At 38.9% G+C, this 16,448-nt stretch overlaps 1 protein-coding gene and 1 long non-coding RNA gene across 13 annotated transcripts; one reads left to right on the forward strand and one right to left on the reverse strand.

Annotated features, from left to right (window-relative positions):
- Positions 1 to 2,264: 2,264 nt before the first annotated feature.
- LOC123053809 (uncharacterized) lies at positions 2,265 to 13,483 on the reverse strand. Of its 12 annotated transcripts, none has more exons than XR_006425853.1 (10): positions 13,154 to 13,482; positions 12,977 to 13,055; positions 12,534 to 12,629; positions 11,093 to 11,187; positions 10,015 to 10,177; positions 9,084 to 9,229; positions 3,791 to 8,965; positions 3,312 to 3,447; positions 3,011 to 3,056; positions 2,265 to 2,609 (listed from the first exon to the last, which is right to left on the reverse strand). It is a non-coding gene; the product is annotated as an uncharacterized lncRNA (long non-coding RNA). The 12 variants fall into 12 exon arrangements; XR_006425849.1 differs by having other exon boundaries at positions 3,011 to 3,447; positions 3,791 to 3,901; positions 8,842 to 8,965; positions 13,154 to 13,474; XR_006425852.1 differs by having other exon boundaries at positions 3,011 to 3,447; positions 3,791 to 3,915; positions 8,842 to 8,965; positions 13,154 to 13,474.
- LOC123053808 (ATP-dependent DNA helicase PIF1-like) lies at positions 11,411 to 12,515 on the forward strand. The gene has a single exon (XM_044477365.1). It carries the CDS (start codon positions 11,464 to 11,466, stop codon positions 12,334 to 12,336), a length of 873 nt encoding a protein of 290 aa, XP_044333300.1. The 5' UTR covers positions 11,411 to 11,463; the 3' UTR covers positions 12,337 to 12,515.
- Positions 13,484 to 16,448: the final 2,965 nt, after the last annotated feature.

A 16,448-nucleotide genomic window follows, 5' to 3' on the forward strand; every position in this document is an offset into this window, starting at 1 on the left:
ACCGTGGACACGGCTATTCGAATAGATGATGTTAACCCTGCAGGGGTGTACTTCTTCACACACGCTCTCGCCACTTACCACCATGTACACGTCGTGTATCTCGGAAACCTTCAAGCGGAAGCCTGGCAAGGGAGTCGGCCACGACCTGACTAACCACACAAGTCTCTAGTCCAGGTTTATCGCCTATTCGGGTTCCATCCGCAAGGAGATCCGGCCGGGGTGTCGCTCACAGCCCCAAACGATGTGAGCAGGGTTCCCAAGCCCACCATCCGGGTGCCACTGTGCCTAGTCTGTCCCAAGCCCACCTGTACCGGGTGCCACTTGGTAGACTACTAACACAACCTACAGACACTAGAAACTAGTTGCAACTCCTGGACAGAGATCGAGGCCGTTAATAAGCCGAGAGGGGTCGAGTTACCGGAACCCAATGTGTGGTAGTAACTATTCATGGATCACAAATACAGAACTCAGTTCCTAAGGACGGTTTCAATGAGACAACCCACCATGTACTCCTACATGGCCTCTCACCGCTAACTTTACCAAATCGTGTTCACACACTTAGCTCTCAACAGTACGACATGTTCACAACTTCCCAATTCATCCCCGATGAATCAGACCTGACACAACTCTAAGCAATAGCAGGCATGACAAACAAGCATGAATGAGTAGGCACATCAGGGCTCAAACAACTCCTACTCATGCTAGTGGGTTTCATCTATTTACTGTGGCAATGACAGGTCATGCAGGGGATAGGGGTTCAACTACCGCAGCATGTAACAGTTGAAGCGTTGTTGTCCTAATGCAGTAAAAGAGAGCAGGAGCGAGAGAGTGGGATTGTATCGGAATGAACAAGGGGGTTTTGCTTGCTTGGCGCTTCTGAAGATAGCATTGAGTCTTCATTAGTGTCAACGATCGCAACGTCGGAACAACGTCTACCGAGGGGGAACAACACCGGCAATAGAGAGGAAACACCATCAATGCAATGCAACAATATGATGCATGAATGTGACATGGCAATATCCTGTGATTTGAGCTAATGCAACTAGCAACGATTTAGATGGAGTTGGTTTGAATACAAGATTCAAATTCAAACTCCACATGTAGTTATCTAAATGTCATTCATTCAAATTGTCTTATACAACAGCTTTAGGTTGTTTAAACATGCATGAAAATGGTACATATGGATAGATTGGATTTTTCTGATAATTTTTCATATATAACTTATCTCATTCTGAGTTATGGTTGATTTACTATGATTTTTTGAAGTTTATAGCATTTTCTGGAATTTCCTGAATTATTTTAAATTCAGAAATTCCTTTACTGCGTCAGCATGACGTCATCACTGCGTCAGCGAGTCAACAAAGCGGCCCAGGTCAAACTGACCAGTGGGTCCCGCGTGTCAGTTACTAACTAAACTATCCTGGTTTAATTATATATATACTAATTGGAGGCACCATACGAGACACCGTGTTAAACCGTGAAATTAAAGAAAATTGACCGTCCGTTTAATACGTAATGTGTGTATAGCCGTTGGATGAAACGTGAGGAGGCCAGACGTGCTCTCCTATCGCACGAGTCTTTCCCCACTTGGAGTCTTCCATCCCACGTACACGTACATAAGTCTTCCTCCACTTGGACTCTTTCCTGTTTCTCTTAAATAAGAAAGAAAAAAGATTGTTATACACGAGACATCCTTTCCTGGGTACCTTTCCATGTCTCTCTCACGTTAATCCTGGACAGTTGGCCTTCTATTTTTATTTTCAATGGCCACGTATCGTACTTCAATTGTCCAAAAAGAAAAATACACAGTCTCCATCCAAACGTGGTGTTGTTGGCAATACAAACACATGCATGGCTATATATATATATATATATATATATATATATATATATATATATATATATATATATATATATATAGGGTGATGAATAGTAACACAATATATATTGATTTACTGCATAAAATTTGGCATAACAAAAAAATGTAGGTCAAAATTGTATTTTATGTACATTTTACACTATGTTTTTACATTTGTAATTTTACATAACATAAAAAAACATTACGACAAGTGTAGGTTTTCTTACGTTCTCTTTTATGTCTAAAATAAGACAAAATTTACGAAACGTAAAATAGATGATAAAATAGAGGTGGGTGATCGTTTTATAAATAAATTACATATGAAATACAAATAGTTACATTCATGTCGATTCACTACATAAAATTTGGCATAAAAACAAAAATATAGATTATAAGACCAGAAAAATTGCATTTTATGTATATTTTACACTATATTTTTACGTCTATAATTTTACGTAACATAAAATATTTTTTACAGTGATTACATATTTTCTTACACTCTCTTATTACGTATGAAATAAAACAAAAACTTATGAAACATAAAATTACGGTGCATAGATGTTAAAATAGAGGGGGTGAAGAATAACTATCCCTCACCCAGGGTGACGAATAGTCAATCCCTATATATATATATATATACACACACACACACACGTCTGCAACGGATAGCACCTTCCCTCGCTCCCATCTCAAACGGGCCGCCGTCCTGTCCGATTGGGTCTAATCACAAAGGTTTGGACAAAAAGCTCTCCTGTGCATATAACAAACACATAAGCATCCTCATATGTATTCCTAACTATCTCTTTGATGTTGCAGCTCAATGACGAAGTCTTCCATGGCAAACGAAACCTTTTGTCAAATCAATACTACCAGTAGAGGAAAGGAATTAACAATCAAGGCAAGAGTATCAAGACTATGGGATTCCATATTGATCGGTAATGATGAAATACTTAGTCTAGACATGGTCCTTATTGATGAAGAGGTATTATGGTTCCCTCATAGAAATTACATCCTTTCTTGATTCTTTTTATAATTTAGCTTCAATCTACATGCTAATTACAAATACAATTGAAGGGGACAATGTTGCATGGAGTTATCAATAAGGCATATATCGAAAGGTTAAGGTCATTAAGTCAAGAAGGCAATGTGTACCTCATTAAAAATGTGAGAGTCATTCCAGCAGCAGCAAAATTTCGACCTGTACAAAATGAGATGATGATCAACTTCTCACCCACAACAAGTATAGAGAAGATTGAAGATAATGGAGACATTCCAAAGCATGGTTTCAACTTTTCAAGCATGGAGGTACTCTCCCAAAGAGTAAGCATTGACACTTATCTCTCAGGTATGACATCAATGAACTTTTAAGATACAATATGCCATTTTTTCATGGCATATATAAAATGCCATCTAAATTCATGTGCTAACAGATGTTATTGGAGTTGCAACACACATAGGACAAATTGAAGAAACTAGAACATATCTTGGGCCCTCCAGAATCCGTGATATTTTCCTTCTAATCGAGTAAGCCAAAAAATACATCTTATTCGCAGCGAAGGTGCTCATGTCATGTCTTCACATTTTACTTTCTGTTGACAGAGACCAGGAAGTCAAAGTTAGATTATGGGGTGACAAAGCTGATCTAATTGATGTCAAGTCAATAGGGAATGTCATTATAATTACATCAACAACAGTGAGGAAATTTGGCAGTATGTCTTCTTTCAAATTTTAATCACTTATTTTATTATCTCTCTGCTTGGTTTACATAGGAAAATGATTATTTCAACCACTATGCAGGATATTCTCTATCGTCAAATAGTGCAACTCAAGTTTTTATAAATTTAGATATTCCTGAGACTATGGATGTACAAAACAGGTAAGCGAAATTCCTACAAATATTGCCCTTTTAACGTCAATGTCAGTAGTACTTACCCTGGCTCATAACTTTTTGTCTCCAAATAGCATTTGTTCCAAAGAAACAATTATCAAAGAACTACATGTTGAGGAGAACCATCTAAAAGGGACACTGGAAGAGCAAATGCGCTACAATAGAAAAACTTTAGAAGAGTTAAATGGCATTCTGTTAAACTCATCAAATCAGGTTTGTAATCCAGAGATAATGATGAATTGTTTTTTCCCACTTAGAAAGCATAAATATATTTATATTTACTCTACAGGGAAGGATATTTACCGTGGAAGCAGTAATTAATGATGTTAATACAAGATATATGGTTGGTACTACATATCATGCAGTGAAAATAATTGCAAGAAGCTACTTGAAAAGAGAATTGATTACTACTATTGTAGCAAATGCGATAGGAAAGCTCAACCCAAACCACGGTAAAGAGTTTAACAGATCTCTATCTTAATAGTTTTAATAGAATAATTTTTAAATTAATTCACTACATATTTTGCAGATATAAGATTAAGCTTGAAATCAGTGACTCGACAGCATCTGCATCTTGCGTTCTTTTTGAAAAAGAAGCCCAACAATTAATTCATGAGTCAGCAGAAAACATGGTTGCATCAATTTGTAATGAAAGTGATGAGCTTCCAAAACCAATCCAAGATATTTGTGGTCAGACTGTAATTTTTCAGTTTAGATTGACAGACTACAATTTCACCAGTTGTAGACCGGACTACACAGTCTCAAGACTGTTCTTTCTGGAATCTATTGAGAGTGGCAACAATGGAACGGTATGATATTTACTGATTTTTCTACACTCTATTATATTTCTCAGAGTTAATACTTGCATAAAATATTGAAACAAAATGAACAGTAACAACATTCCTAATTATCTATAGTTTACACTCCCTTATGCATCATCTATTTCAAAATATACTATATTTTAGACACAATGGAACTAAACTGATCTTCTGATGCTTTTGTAGAGTAAGCCGAAGAATTTTCCAAAAGATGGTGTAACTAAACACGAGGCAGATGAAGAGAGCCGATCTGTTCAGATACATGATAAAAACAACAATGGAAGATGCAAAAATAAAAGCACGATTAGGAGAAAGCTGAAACGCTATGAAGATTCTGACGAGCAGATAACTATGGCACTTGATACTTCAATAGATGACGAGGTTTTCAAAAAATATATGGAGTTCCTCATTCAAAAAACCATATTTCAAGACAAACAAATTGGACTAATTCTCTTATTATATGTAGGGTAACTTGAAGAAAATTCCAAAAGGTGTCATCATTAAAAAGGAACCAAAAGAAGATACTCAAGATGATATACACAAAGATAGTGGTGATGATGAAGAAGAAGAATACAAAGTGTTACGAAGGAGTACAAGAATTAAAAGACAATTTGTTGTTCTTGACGACGATGAAGACTCGGAAGAGCAATTCAACGCCCAAAAAAAAGCACGAAAGCGTGCACAATGCCTGGGTGATGAACAACAACCTTGCAGATCACGACGGGGGAGGAAGAAATAATTTGTGATATTTAGAATTCGATTGTTAGAATACAAACTATAGATCTTTAGTACTTGACGACACAGACAGTACTATGTTATATTTTCATATATATTTTTTCTATCATGTTATATAACTGAATATTCCTGCATATACTTCCTGGTCATGCATGAATCAAGTTGAGACAGTTATCAACCATTAATTAATTTCAGTTAAAAAAATAGTTTCTTAATAAACTCATGTATGAAATTGGTAACCACTATATTGTTGTACTCAACGAGGAGGTAGTGTAAAGAATAGGAGAGAGCCTATCTCAGGTTTTGTCGTCCAGTGTAAAAATGTCCAGTGTAAAAATGGCCCCCTACAATGGCATATAAAAATGTCTCCCTACAAAGGCGAGGGCGACAGAACAGGATGATGCGGGGAGGCAGGACGAGACCGCTACCTGCTCGATTTGTAATTCACCCAACTTATTTTAGCATAAATTCCTACAGTTAGACCCATGTTTGCAACCCAAGAGTGGGCAAACAACAGAGTCACATGCCGCTTACCCAATATTTCCTACTTGCAATACCTTTTTGACTCTGTGTGAAGACGAGTTAGTGCTAAAAGTTTGCTTTTTCATATCACTGATTTCATTTTTCCGAAAGTTTCTTAACATGAATGTTTACAATCATGACAAATAGTCAAAGATGAATACACTTTTTATAAACAAGGGTATATATAACATTTTCCCAACGGAGGAAACACAATCTCGAGGGAAGTATGACTAATTATACGTACCAGTTAGCTGATATTTTGATCTAACAGAAGGTAGTAACATGAAAAAAACAATGCCACACGTACAAATTAACATATTAAAAAATCATTCACTAATAAGATACTACATTTTATGCGGCCGGCTAATCAAACTAGAAAAATAATATAATTGTGTGCCACCAGAATATATCTACAAAAGTACGAGCAGGCTGTTTCTATTATAGAAGTTCACGTGCTGGACTCGGAGACTTACACATGACCATGGGACACGGCTTGGTATTATATTATTTATTTATACATATACAGTCCAGAATAAACAAGACTTGCAGAGTCCAACTCGAACACAACTGCCTTTACATAAGGGCATGCATACACATGATTTTTACACATGAACGATCCGGAGCTTCCGTGTCTCAAAACGATCCAGAGCTTCCAAAGACACGGAATAAAGAGAAAAAAGAGGTAGGATTGACTTATTAGCATATTAGTTCATGCTTACTCTTGATGATGTTGTTTCTCTAAGTATTAAATTCTATGATATTACTGAAACCTTCATTAGGTGCGGAGAAGACACAGAAGACATCTGTTATTTCAGAGGATCAATCTGAAATTGACAAATCCATAAGCACTACCCCCGGCCACCATGTCGAATAATCATGTGCCTGTGATCCAAAAGGGGGATAAAAACGATCGAAGGTAGAATAGATAATGGTGACCATGGATATTGCAGATAGTGGTGTTCAACATATGATTTTTAGCAATATGCCAGCTATTTCCTTCCCATATTTGAAGTAAAGGGTTCAGATAGTGCCTTGCAGCAAAACCAATTTGAGTTTATATTTAAAATATTTCTAATAAGAGTACATACCACTTGCAGGGGTATCATCTTGGGCAAAAAAGACAAATTACCTGACGAAAACAAGGTACAAACTTGACTACAACACTTCTATCCTATTCTTATAACAATGTTTCCATGCACCCTTGAATATATTGACCTGACTATCCGAATCAAATTTTCAGCAAATTAGAGTGGAAGGCAACAAACGGTATGTTATGACACAATTTATTGCCTCGAGCACATGTACAGTCTAACATTAAAATACATTACATTATAATGCGAATAATATATGAAAAAATGAACGGAGACAAGCTAGGACAAAGCAAAGCCAATCTCCAAACCAAACAAAAAATAGAAAGCGTCCAAAGTTATTAAGCGAGATGGGTAACCAGTCGGATATTCATGCCCAACAAGACAGCCTACACCATCAGAATGAAAGGTACTGGCTTGCATTATATATTATTAGTTATTAATAAACAAGAAAATAGCTCAATACATGTACCTATAAAAATAACTGATGGTGAAATAAATATATTACAGGCTATTCACATGCGCATATACATCCACTGCCGTTGTAGCTTGCCAGGAGAGGAAAATGGTAATCACTTATTTGTTATCTCTTCAAATTCCTTTTAGTGTGCTATGCAGATCAAGTTTAACTATTTTTATTTTCAGGGAATACCCAATGATCATGCTACAATAAACAAAGAGCAAGAAAGGTGCTTTAACAACATAATCATGGCCGCTAGCCCGTGCCTGATATAATGAACTAACAACTGCCAAATATATTTGTTACAGGATTTCAACGGGTCCAAATAAACAAAAACCAAGAAAGAGGAAACAGATAGTCCATGGAAATCACACCAACAAGCATGCAAGGTTGGTTCAAAGAAAACAAAATTATGAAACTGAGATTGCTTTGAGTACAACAGCTAGTGAACATGCTTTAGAAGCATCAAATTTTGCTAGAGGCTCGGTAGATATCGATTTGATTAGAAGAAAAGAGATAAGCAAGTTGAATCGAGCAAATAGAAAGAAGTTACAGGCGATGAAAAAATGAGGTAAATCCCAAAGCTCTCCAAGTGAGGTTTCAAATTTTGGAAAACCAACATGCGTATGTCCATTCTGCAATGCTATAATGTGGCATCAAGAGAGAAGCAAGCATAACACAAATAAATCAAGACCAACATTTGGACTTTGTTGCAAGGAAGGCAAAGTCAAACTGCCACCATTGAAAAAACCTCCAGCATACCTTCAGCAGCTACTAACATCTAATGAGAAGGGAGAACCATCAAATTACAGAGATAATATCAGGAATTATAATCCAATGTTTGCATTTACTTCGATGGGTGGCCAGGTAGACTACGAGATAAACAAAAAAGGGGGTGCACCGTATGTTTTTCGCTTGAATGGCCAAAACTATCATCAAATTGGCACGTTGCTACCTAAAGATAATGGAGATAATGCTCTCAGGCCAAAGTTTGCTCAATTGTACATTTATGATACAGAAAATGAGGTCAGGAATAGAATGCAAGCTTCAACCTCAAAGGAAAGGAAAACACAACTTGATGAAGGCATTGTGTCTGGATTATTGCAGATGCTTGATGAGCACAATGAGTTAGTGAAATCATTCCGTATGGCAAGGGATAGATACCAAGAGTCAGATCTCGAAAATGTTAGATTGCGATTAATTGGTACAAGATCCAGTGATGGAAGACAATACAACCTACCAAATGCATCTGAAATAGCTGCACTCATTATTGGGGAACAGACAGGAGAAAATGTTGAACGTGATATAATAGTAGAAAACAAAGACAGACAACTCCAGCGAATTTCAGAACTACATCCAAGCTTTATGTCTATGCAATACCCGTTATTATTCCCGTACGGAGAAGATGGATTCAGACCAGAAATAGAATTAGAAAAAAAAAAAGATGTTGAAGGAAAGAGAAAGTATGTTACCATGATGGAGTATTATGCATATCGTATCCAGCAGCGACTGAACCAGTCAGTAGTCTTGCAAACGAGTGGCAAGTTGTTCCTTCAGTTCATCCTAGACGCAGCAACATGCATTGAGCAATGGAGGCTGAATTGGTACAGGATGCATCAAGGGACACTTAGAACAGAGCTATATAGCGGTCTGCAAGACGCAATTGATAATGGTGATACCAGAACTGATCAAGTAGGTAAAAGAATTATACTACCTTCATCATATAATGGAAGTCCGAGGAATAAACAGCAGTACTACCAGGATGCAATGGCCATATGTCGGTGGGCTGGATATCCAGATCTGTTTATCACTTTCACATGCAACCCAAAGTGGCCAGAAATACAGATCATGTTGGACTTCCTACCAGGACAAAAACCAGAAGATCGCCCAGACATTGTCAATAGAGTGTTCCTTATAAAGCTGAATGAACTAATAGAAGACATATACAAAAAGAAGCGGTTTGGAAAAGCAATAGCAAGTAAGTCAACAAAGTTTCGGCCAATTCCTACCTATCATCACAACTAAGTTTGTTATGTACCTTATCTTCATATACCTCTGTAAATTACTACGCAAACTTAAAACATGACTAATGAAATTATAATGTTTTGTTGCAGTTGTCTACACCATCGAGTTCCAGAAAAGAGGTCTACCTCATGCACATATACTATTATTTTTGGATCCAGATGACAGGGATCCTAGCCCCCAAAATATTGACCAGATCATATCAGCAGAGGTGCCAGACAAGGATGTTGATCCAGAAGGTTACATGGCAGTTGAAAATTTCATGATGCATGGACCATGTGGCCAGGCATGCTACAAGTCACCATGCATGATCAATGGAAAGTGCTCAAAACATTTCCCTAAGATGTTCTGTGAGGAAACAAGCATAGATGAAGAAGGATTCCCAATATACAGAAGACGAAATAATGGCAGGATAGTAGAAAAAAAATGGAGTACAGCTAGATAGCAGGTATGTTGTTCCATACAACAGGGACCTGATAGTCAAGTACCAGGCCCACATAAACGTGGAATGGTGTAATAAATCAAGATCCATAAAGTATTTGTTCAAGTACATCCACAAAGGAGAGGATAGAGCAACTGTAATTTTGGGTGCAGGAAATAACTATGACGAGATACAAATGTACCTTGATGCACGATACCTATCCGCAGGTGAAGCATCTTGGCGTATCTTTGGATTTGAACTTCAGCACTGGCAACCTTCTGTACAGAGACTGCAATTCCACCTTCAGGATGAGCAAATGGTCGTGTTCCCAGACTCAACTGACATCGATAAAATTGTACATAGACCTGGCATAGAGGAAACAATTTTCACCGAATGGATGACCGCTAATAAATTGTATGAGGAGGCCCGTAATCTGACATATGCAGAATTCCCCACTAAGTGGACGTGGCATGCAAAGGAGAAAAGATGGAAGCCAAGGAAAGGTGGGAAACGGTCTATTGGGAGGATCTACTATGCCCATCCAGCAAGTGGTGAAAAATATTACCTGAGGATTCTGCTAAATACTGTCAAAGGTTGTAAATCATATGAGGACATCAGAAAAGTAAATGGTATTGTACACCCAACCTATAAATCAGCATGTTATGCACTTGGATTGCTCAATGATGGCCAAGAGTGGGATGATTGTATTAAGGAAGCATCGCATTGGGCTTCTGCACAACAAATGCGACAACTTTTCTGCACAATACTCATTTTTTGCGAGGTCACAGATCCAGGGAAACTATGGGAATCTACATGGGAATTACTCTCGGAGGACATACAACGACGTCAGAGGAAAATCTTGAACTTTGATGAACTTCAGCTTAATCCTGAACAAATACAAAATCTCACACTTATAGAGATAGAGATGTTGCTAAGGAGAGGTGGAAAGTCATTGAAAGATTATGAAGGAATTCCATTACCAGATAGCAACTCACTACAAGGTCTACAAAATAGGTTGGTAAGTGAAGAGCTTAACTATGACAGACAGTCTCTACAAATAGAGAAAGTGGCACTACTTTAAAAGTTAAATCCAGAACAGAAACAAGCTTTTGATGCAATACTACAATCTGTAAATAGCAAACTAGGCAAACTGATATTTGTCAATGGATATGGTGGAACAGGAAAAACATTTCTTTGGAAGGCAATCACGACATCACTACGATCTGAAGGAAAAATAGTTTTAGCAGTAGCATCCAGTGCAACAGCAGCACTTCTTATACCTGGGGGAAGAACTGCACATTCAAGATTTCACATCCCGCTCAACATCACTAATGAGTCCACATGTGACATCAAGCAAGGATCCTATCTTGCAGACCTGCTAAAGAAAACATCCTTAATTATATGGGATGAAGCACCTATGGCGAACAAACATTGCTTTGAAGCATTGGACAAGAGCTTGAGAGACATCCTAAGGTTCACAAATGAAAGTAGTGCAGATAAACCATTTGGAGGGATGACGGTAGTGATGGGAGGTGACTTCAGACAAATCCTGCCAGTAATACCGAAAGGGCGAAGATCTCACAATGTGGATGCATCCTTAAAACGTTCCTACTTATGGAACAACTTTGAGGAATTCCGGCTCACTCAGAACATGCGCGTTTCTGCACTAACAGATACTCCAGAAGAACAAAAGAAGATCGCAGATTTTGCGGACTGGATTCTAAATATTGGAGATGGATTAGTTGGAAATAAAGAAGAAGAGGCATGGGTACATATACCGGAGGACTTACTACTGCAGAAAGGAGAGAACCAATTAGAAACAATCATCAACAGCACCTATCCAAACCTATGGATGAACTACATGAACCGAACATACTTAGAAGAGAGAGCCATCTTATGTCCAAGAAATGAGATGGTCGATGAGGTAAATTCTTACATCATGGGTAGAATAGAAGGTGAAGAGGTCACCTATCGAAGCTCAGATACAGTGTGCAAAGCAATGTCAAATTCAGAAGATGGAGACCATTTGTACCCAACAGAATTCCTGAATAGTTTGAAGTGCCCTGGAATACCAGACCACGAAATACGGCTGAAAGTTGGACTGCCAGTTATGCTGCTACGGAATATCAACCAAAGTGAGGGCTTATGCAATGGTACGAGACTAACTATAACACAGCTAGGCAAATGGTTCATAGAAGCTCAGATAATAACAGGGACAAACATTGGAAACAAGGTATATATTCCAAGGATTATTATGTCACCAAGTGACTCAAAATGGCCGTTTGTATTGAAAAGGAGGCAATACCCAATATCAGTTTGTTTTGCAATGACGATAAATAAGAGTCAAGGGCAGTCGCTAAAACATGTGGGGCTATATTTACCAAAGCAGGTTTTCATACATGGCCAACTCTATGTGGCGGTATCAAGAGTCACAAGTAGAGATGGACTTAAAGTTCTAATTTCAGATGAAGAATCTAAGGAAAATAATTCGGCAAAAAATATTGTGTACAAGGAGATCCTTTAGTCAAGAGACCTTACAGTATTTCTATTTTACTCTATGTAACCTTCTTCAAAAGGAATTTCATACGGATTTCAGATGAATCAGGTATTTCTACGGACACACATGACTATGTTTGCAAATTTGATCTAGCACTCAAACAATCTGTAGTCTGTGCATTGCATAATCAGTATTAAAAAACTACATGAATCATGAATGTGTACCTTCAGTTTACTAAGTAACCGCATTTTTGATCTCACGACTCATGCCCTAATCTGTCTCATAGCTCTGACATGACCATAATATAATTGAATGTGCATCTGTCAATACCAAATAAAAGATCCATCAACATCTCTTTCTTGGGCATGATTGAGCACGAAATGGCAAGATTTTTGTTTTTCTATGTAAATATACTTGGATGATTTCATTAATGATTATTCAGGTTGTACAGCCGACCAAGCGAGGGCTAGATTTGATTATTATTTACATAATATGCCAAGATCAATTCTGTAAATAGTTGTGTCGTGTCATTAAGCATGGAGCAATTGGTGACGAATGTTGACTGATCTACAGATATTATAGCGACCACATATTACAGGTTACATCCTACAAATTCAAACAATTTAGCTCAGGCAAAAACAAATAGAATAAGCTAACACAGGTGTACCAATTCAGCTAAAACAGTCTCCTTGACGACTCCTCTACCATCCATCTCTACACCACACATACATCACCTCATTGCACATCTGCACAGATCCAAAAGGGAAATAAGGCATCCCTCAAAGGAAGCAAGTTTCCAATTCTTAAGATAATACATACACAAAATAAAATGATTTAATCACACCTGATGTATCCCATAGTGGTTGCTTTGTAAGATTTATCGCTGAGAAATTGAAGGACTGGGAACAGAATGTATGACCAGTGGTTGGATCGAGGGTTTCATTTTGTGGGAACGGCGAGTGGGGAGAGGGAGGGCAGTCGGCGCCGCGCGTGGGATTGGAACTAACGGCGACTGGGCGACACACCCCGGCGGATTCCTGAATCAATCTTTGCCATGGCTGAAGATGTCCATTTTTGGGAGATGAGGGAAGAAACGGCAGGAGGAAGAAAGTATACCTTTGACTTTCTTTATTTACTGGACACATGGGTCGTAGTATAGCAGGCTACAATACGCTACTATATACTGTACTTCATTACCTTTCTGCTACACCGCACACGTGAGCCTCAATAGTATGGATAGCACAAGCATGTGCATATTCACGTTGCACACACATACCAGATGTAGAGCGAACGACTAAGAAAAAAACATGAAAAGAAATAATTGTTTGATTAAACATAAAAATGCACTCGCACTAAAAAATATCTTTTCAACATTGGAGTTACATAGCTCTAATTTTATCGATTTCATTAATTATAAATAGCTGTGATGTTAAATGTGCAAGAAAAATAAACATCACTTTTTACATGCTTATTTAACTATAAATAATAATAGCTTTTCCTTATGCCTAAATCTTTATGTTGGCCTTGGCCCTATAAGAATGAGGAAGAAAAACTTCCAAAGAACCATCAAATAGAAATATAATAAATATTTTTTTCCGAGTATCATGCGCAAATCAATTAAATCTGATATAGACAAAAGTCAAATACATATTTCCGTTACAAATATAATTAAATTTCACACATTAAATCTTTAATAAAAAATACAATGTTAATTTTAAAAGACAAAATCAACAAATACGACGAGTAAGAAAGAACAAAAGGTTCTAAAGAATTTATCTCAGATAAGTTATCTACAAGAACTATACAATAAAAATGTTTGAAAGGCCTATTTATTACCAAATGACAAAATTGAATACTCGCCTATATATGTTCCTGATCGCACCTAATTTTAATAAAGTTCAGATTTCAAGGTATTCCATTTTCGGAAATTTACAATATCATATAAGATATTATTAATACATCATGCACGGACCAATTTCAATTCGTTAAAATATACTTACAACTACGTAATATAAGCATTGTGGTCGATCGATGATATATAAATTGCATTTCTATTGTGAGTGGCATCATGTGCATTATGCCTTCCCTTGCAAATTATTCATAATATGAATAACATCCATTGTTTTTAACTAAAGCATAATGCACATCCAAATCAATCGGCTCACCACATAGTCCAACGGATATACCTCCTTTTGTCTCTGCGTCTGACAAATAAAATATTTTTATATGTCATCGTTTTTACCAATATATATTCATTTTATTTTGGTATGATGTTCCTAATTTGTAGAAATTGCACATACAAATAATATTGAAAGTTCTAGCCCGTGCAGTCGCACGGGTTGGCGACTAGTTAAACTAATTAGGTTTAAACCTAAACTAGGTTAATTAGCCGGGCTAGGCCCGCATGTCAGTGACTCACGAGGAGTCAAACAGTGGTCAAACCAGGGTCAAACTCGGGTCAAACTCGCCGGGGGTTCGCCGCCGGCGAGGTCTGTGGCTGCGGGCCGGCTCGGAAATCGTCCACAGTCGACCAAATCGACTGCGGTTTGGTCCTACGTGAAGCTGGTGCATGCGCGCATCCTCTGGTGCCCTTGGTTTCGTCGGAGGTGGCCTAAGTGGGTGGCGGCGAGCTCATCCGCGGCGGCCGGAGTTTGGCTGTCGATGGCTACGGCGATGCAGCATGCGGCAGGAGCAGCGGATGAGTGTGTTAGGATCCTGGGGGCATACTGAGCACTATTACACGCTCATACGCGAGCTTCAGCGGCTGCAACGACAGCGGCAGCATGGCCGGCGATGATGAGCTCTCGAGTTCGGCGACAGACGCGGCTAGGGGGCGCTATCGAGTGCGTTAATAGGGGGAAACGAATCAGGAGCTCACATCGGTCTCGTAGAGAAGCTCAATGGCTCGGGGAAGGTCGGACGACGTCGGGGCATTGCCGGCGATCTCGGAGGCCGGAGTTAAAGACGACGGTGGTGGCGGCGTTCCCGGGCACCCGGCGTTGCGTGACTCGGCGAGGAGGACGAAGGCGACGAGGCGGATCCCTGGGACACGTCGGGGAGGCGAGAGGGAGGCGGTGCCTGCGGCTATGGCGAACGGCGGTGACGGGCTCCGTTCGGAAGCGAGCGGAGAAGGGGGAGGGGGTCCAGAGAGAGAGGAAGAGACGCAGGGGGTGCGTGGCGACGCGAGGGAAGGTCCAGGGCGACGGGAGGACAGCCAGGCAGGGTGGAGGTGGCGCGCGCGCGGCGAGCACACGCCCTCCTGCCTACTGGCAGGAGGTTGAAGACGGTGGGGCGGCTGGGCTGGGCCAGCTACAGTGTTGGGCCACAGCTGGGCTGCACAGGACCTGGGTCAGCCAGGTAAGGCCCAGATAAGTCCCTCTCTCTTTTATTTGTTTCTGTTTTCTATTTTCTTTCTTTGTTTGATTTGATTTACAAACCAAACCATTTTAAAACTTTCTGTAAATTTTTATGTGATCTCAGGGAGGTAGTCCAAGGTCACATGCAAACTTACAAAAATATTTGAACTTTATTTCTTATATAACAGAAATAAATCCAACTCAAATATGTCATTGATTTAATTCAAAGGCCCCAAATAAATATTTCTGTGATTCCAAAAATATTGGTTTGAATTTTACCTCTTACCAATATTTTCACAGAGTAACAGGAACATTTCCTTGGACTTCTTTGAAGAGATTTTATTGTTGATTATTTCTGGAGTGATTTGTGAGGGTTTCAACTATCCTCAATTCAACTTTCAGAAATTTAAACATGATGAAAGCAAGATGCAAACACTAGGCAACACCAGAAGCTAGGGATGTGCCAGCTCACCCCTACTAAACAAGAATCTCGTCCCGAGATTCAAGTCGTGAGGTAAGAAGACAGAGGGACACAAGCTAACACAATCTTCATGATCCAGATGTCTTTCTCGAGGATGTTGATTCATTGCATCACCTTGATCTCGACGTCTTGCTTTGAGAACTACATCCAACATGACAACGAGTAGAAAGGGAGAATTTAAGAAGAATCGATCTTCCTGAGGTTCGAGCAACTTAGGATCATCTTGATGATCACAAGATCAACTCATGGAATGAGACATAGAAACATCTCTGGAGCTGAGAGGCAAAACATGCATCAGGAGG

This window comes from Triticum aestivum, chromosome 2D, assembly GCF_018294505.1.
Source record: "Triticum aestivum cultivar Chinese Spring chromosome 2D, IWGSC CS RefSeq v2.1, whole genome shotgun sequence".
Classification (NCBI taxonomy): Eukaryota; Viridiplantae; Streptophyta; class Magnoliopsida; order Poales; family Poaceae; genus Triticum; species Triticum aestivum.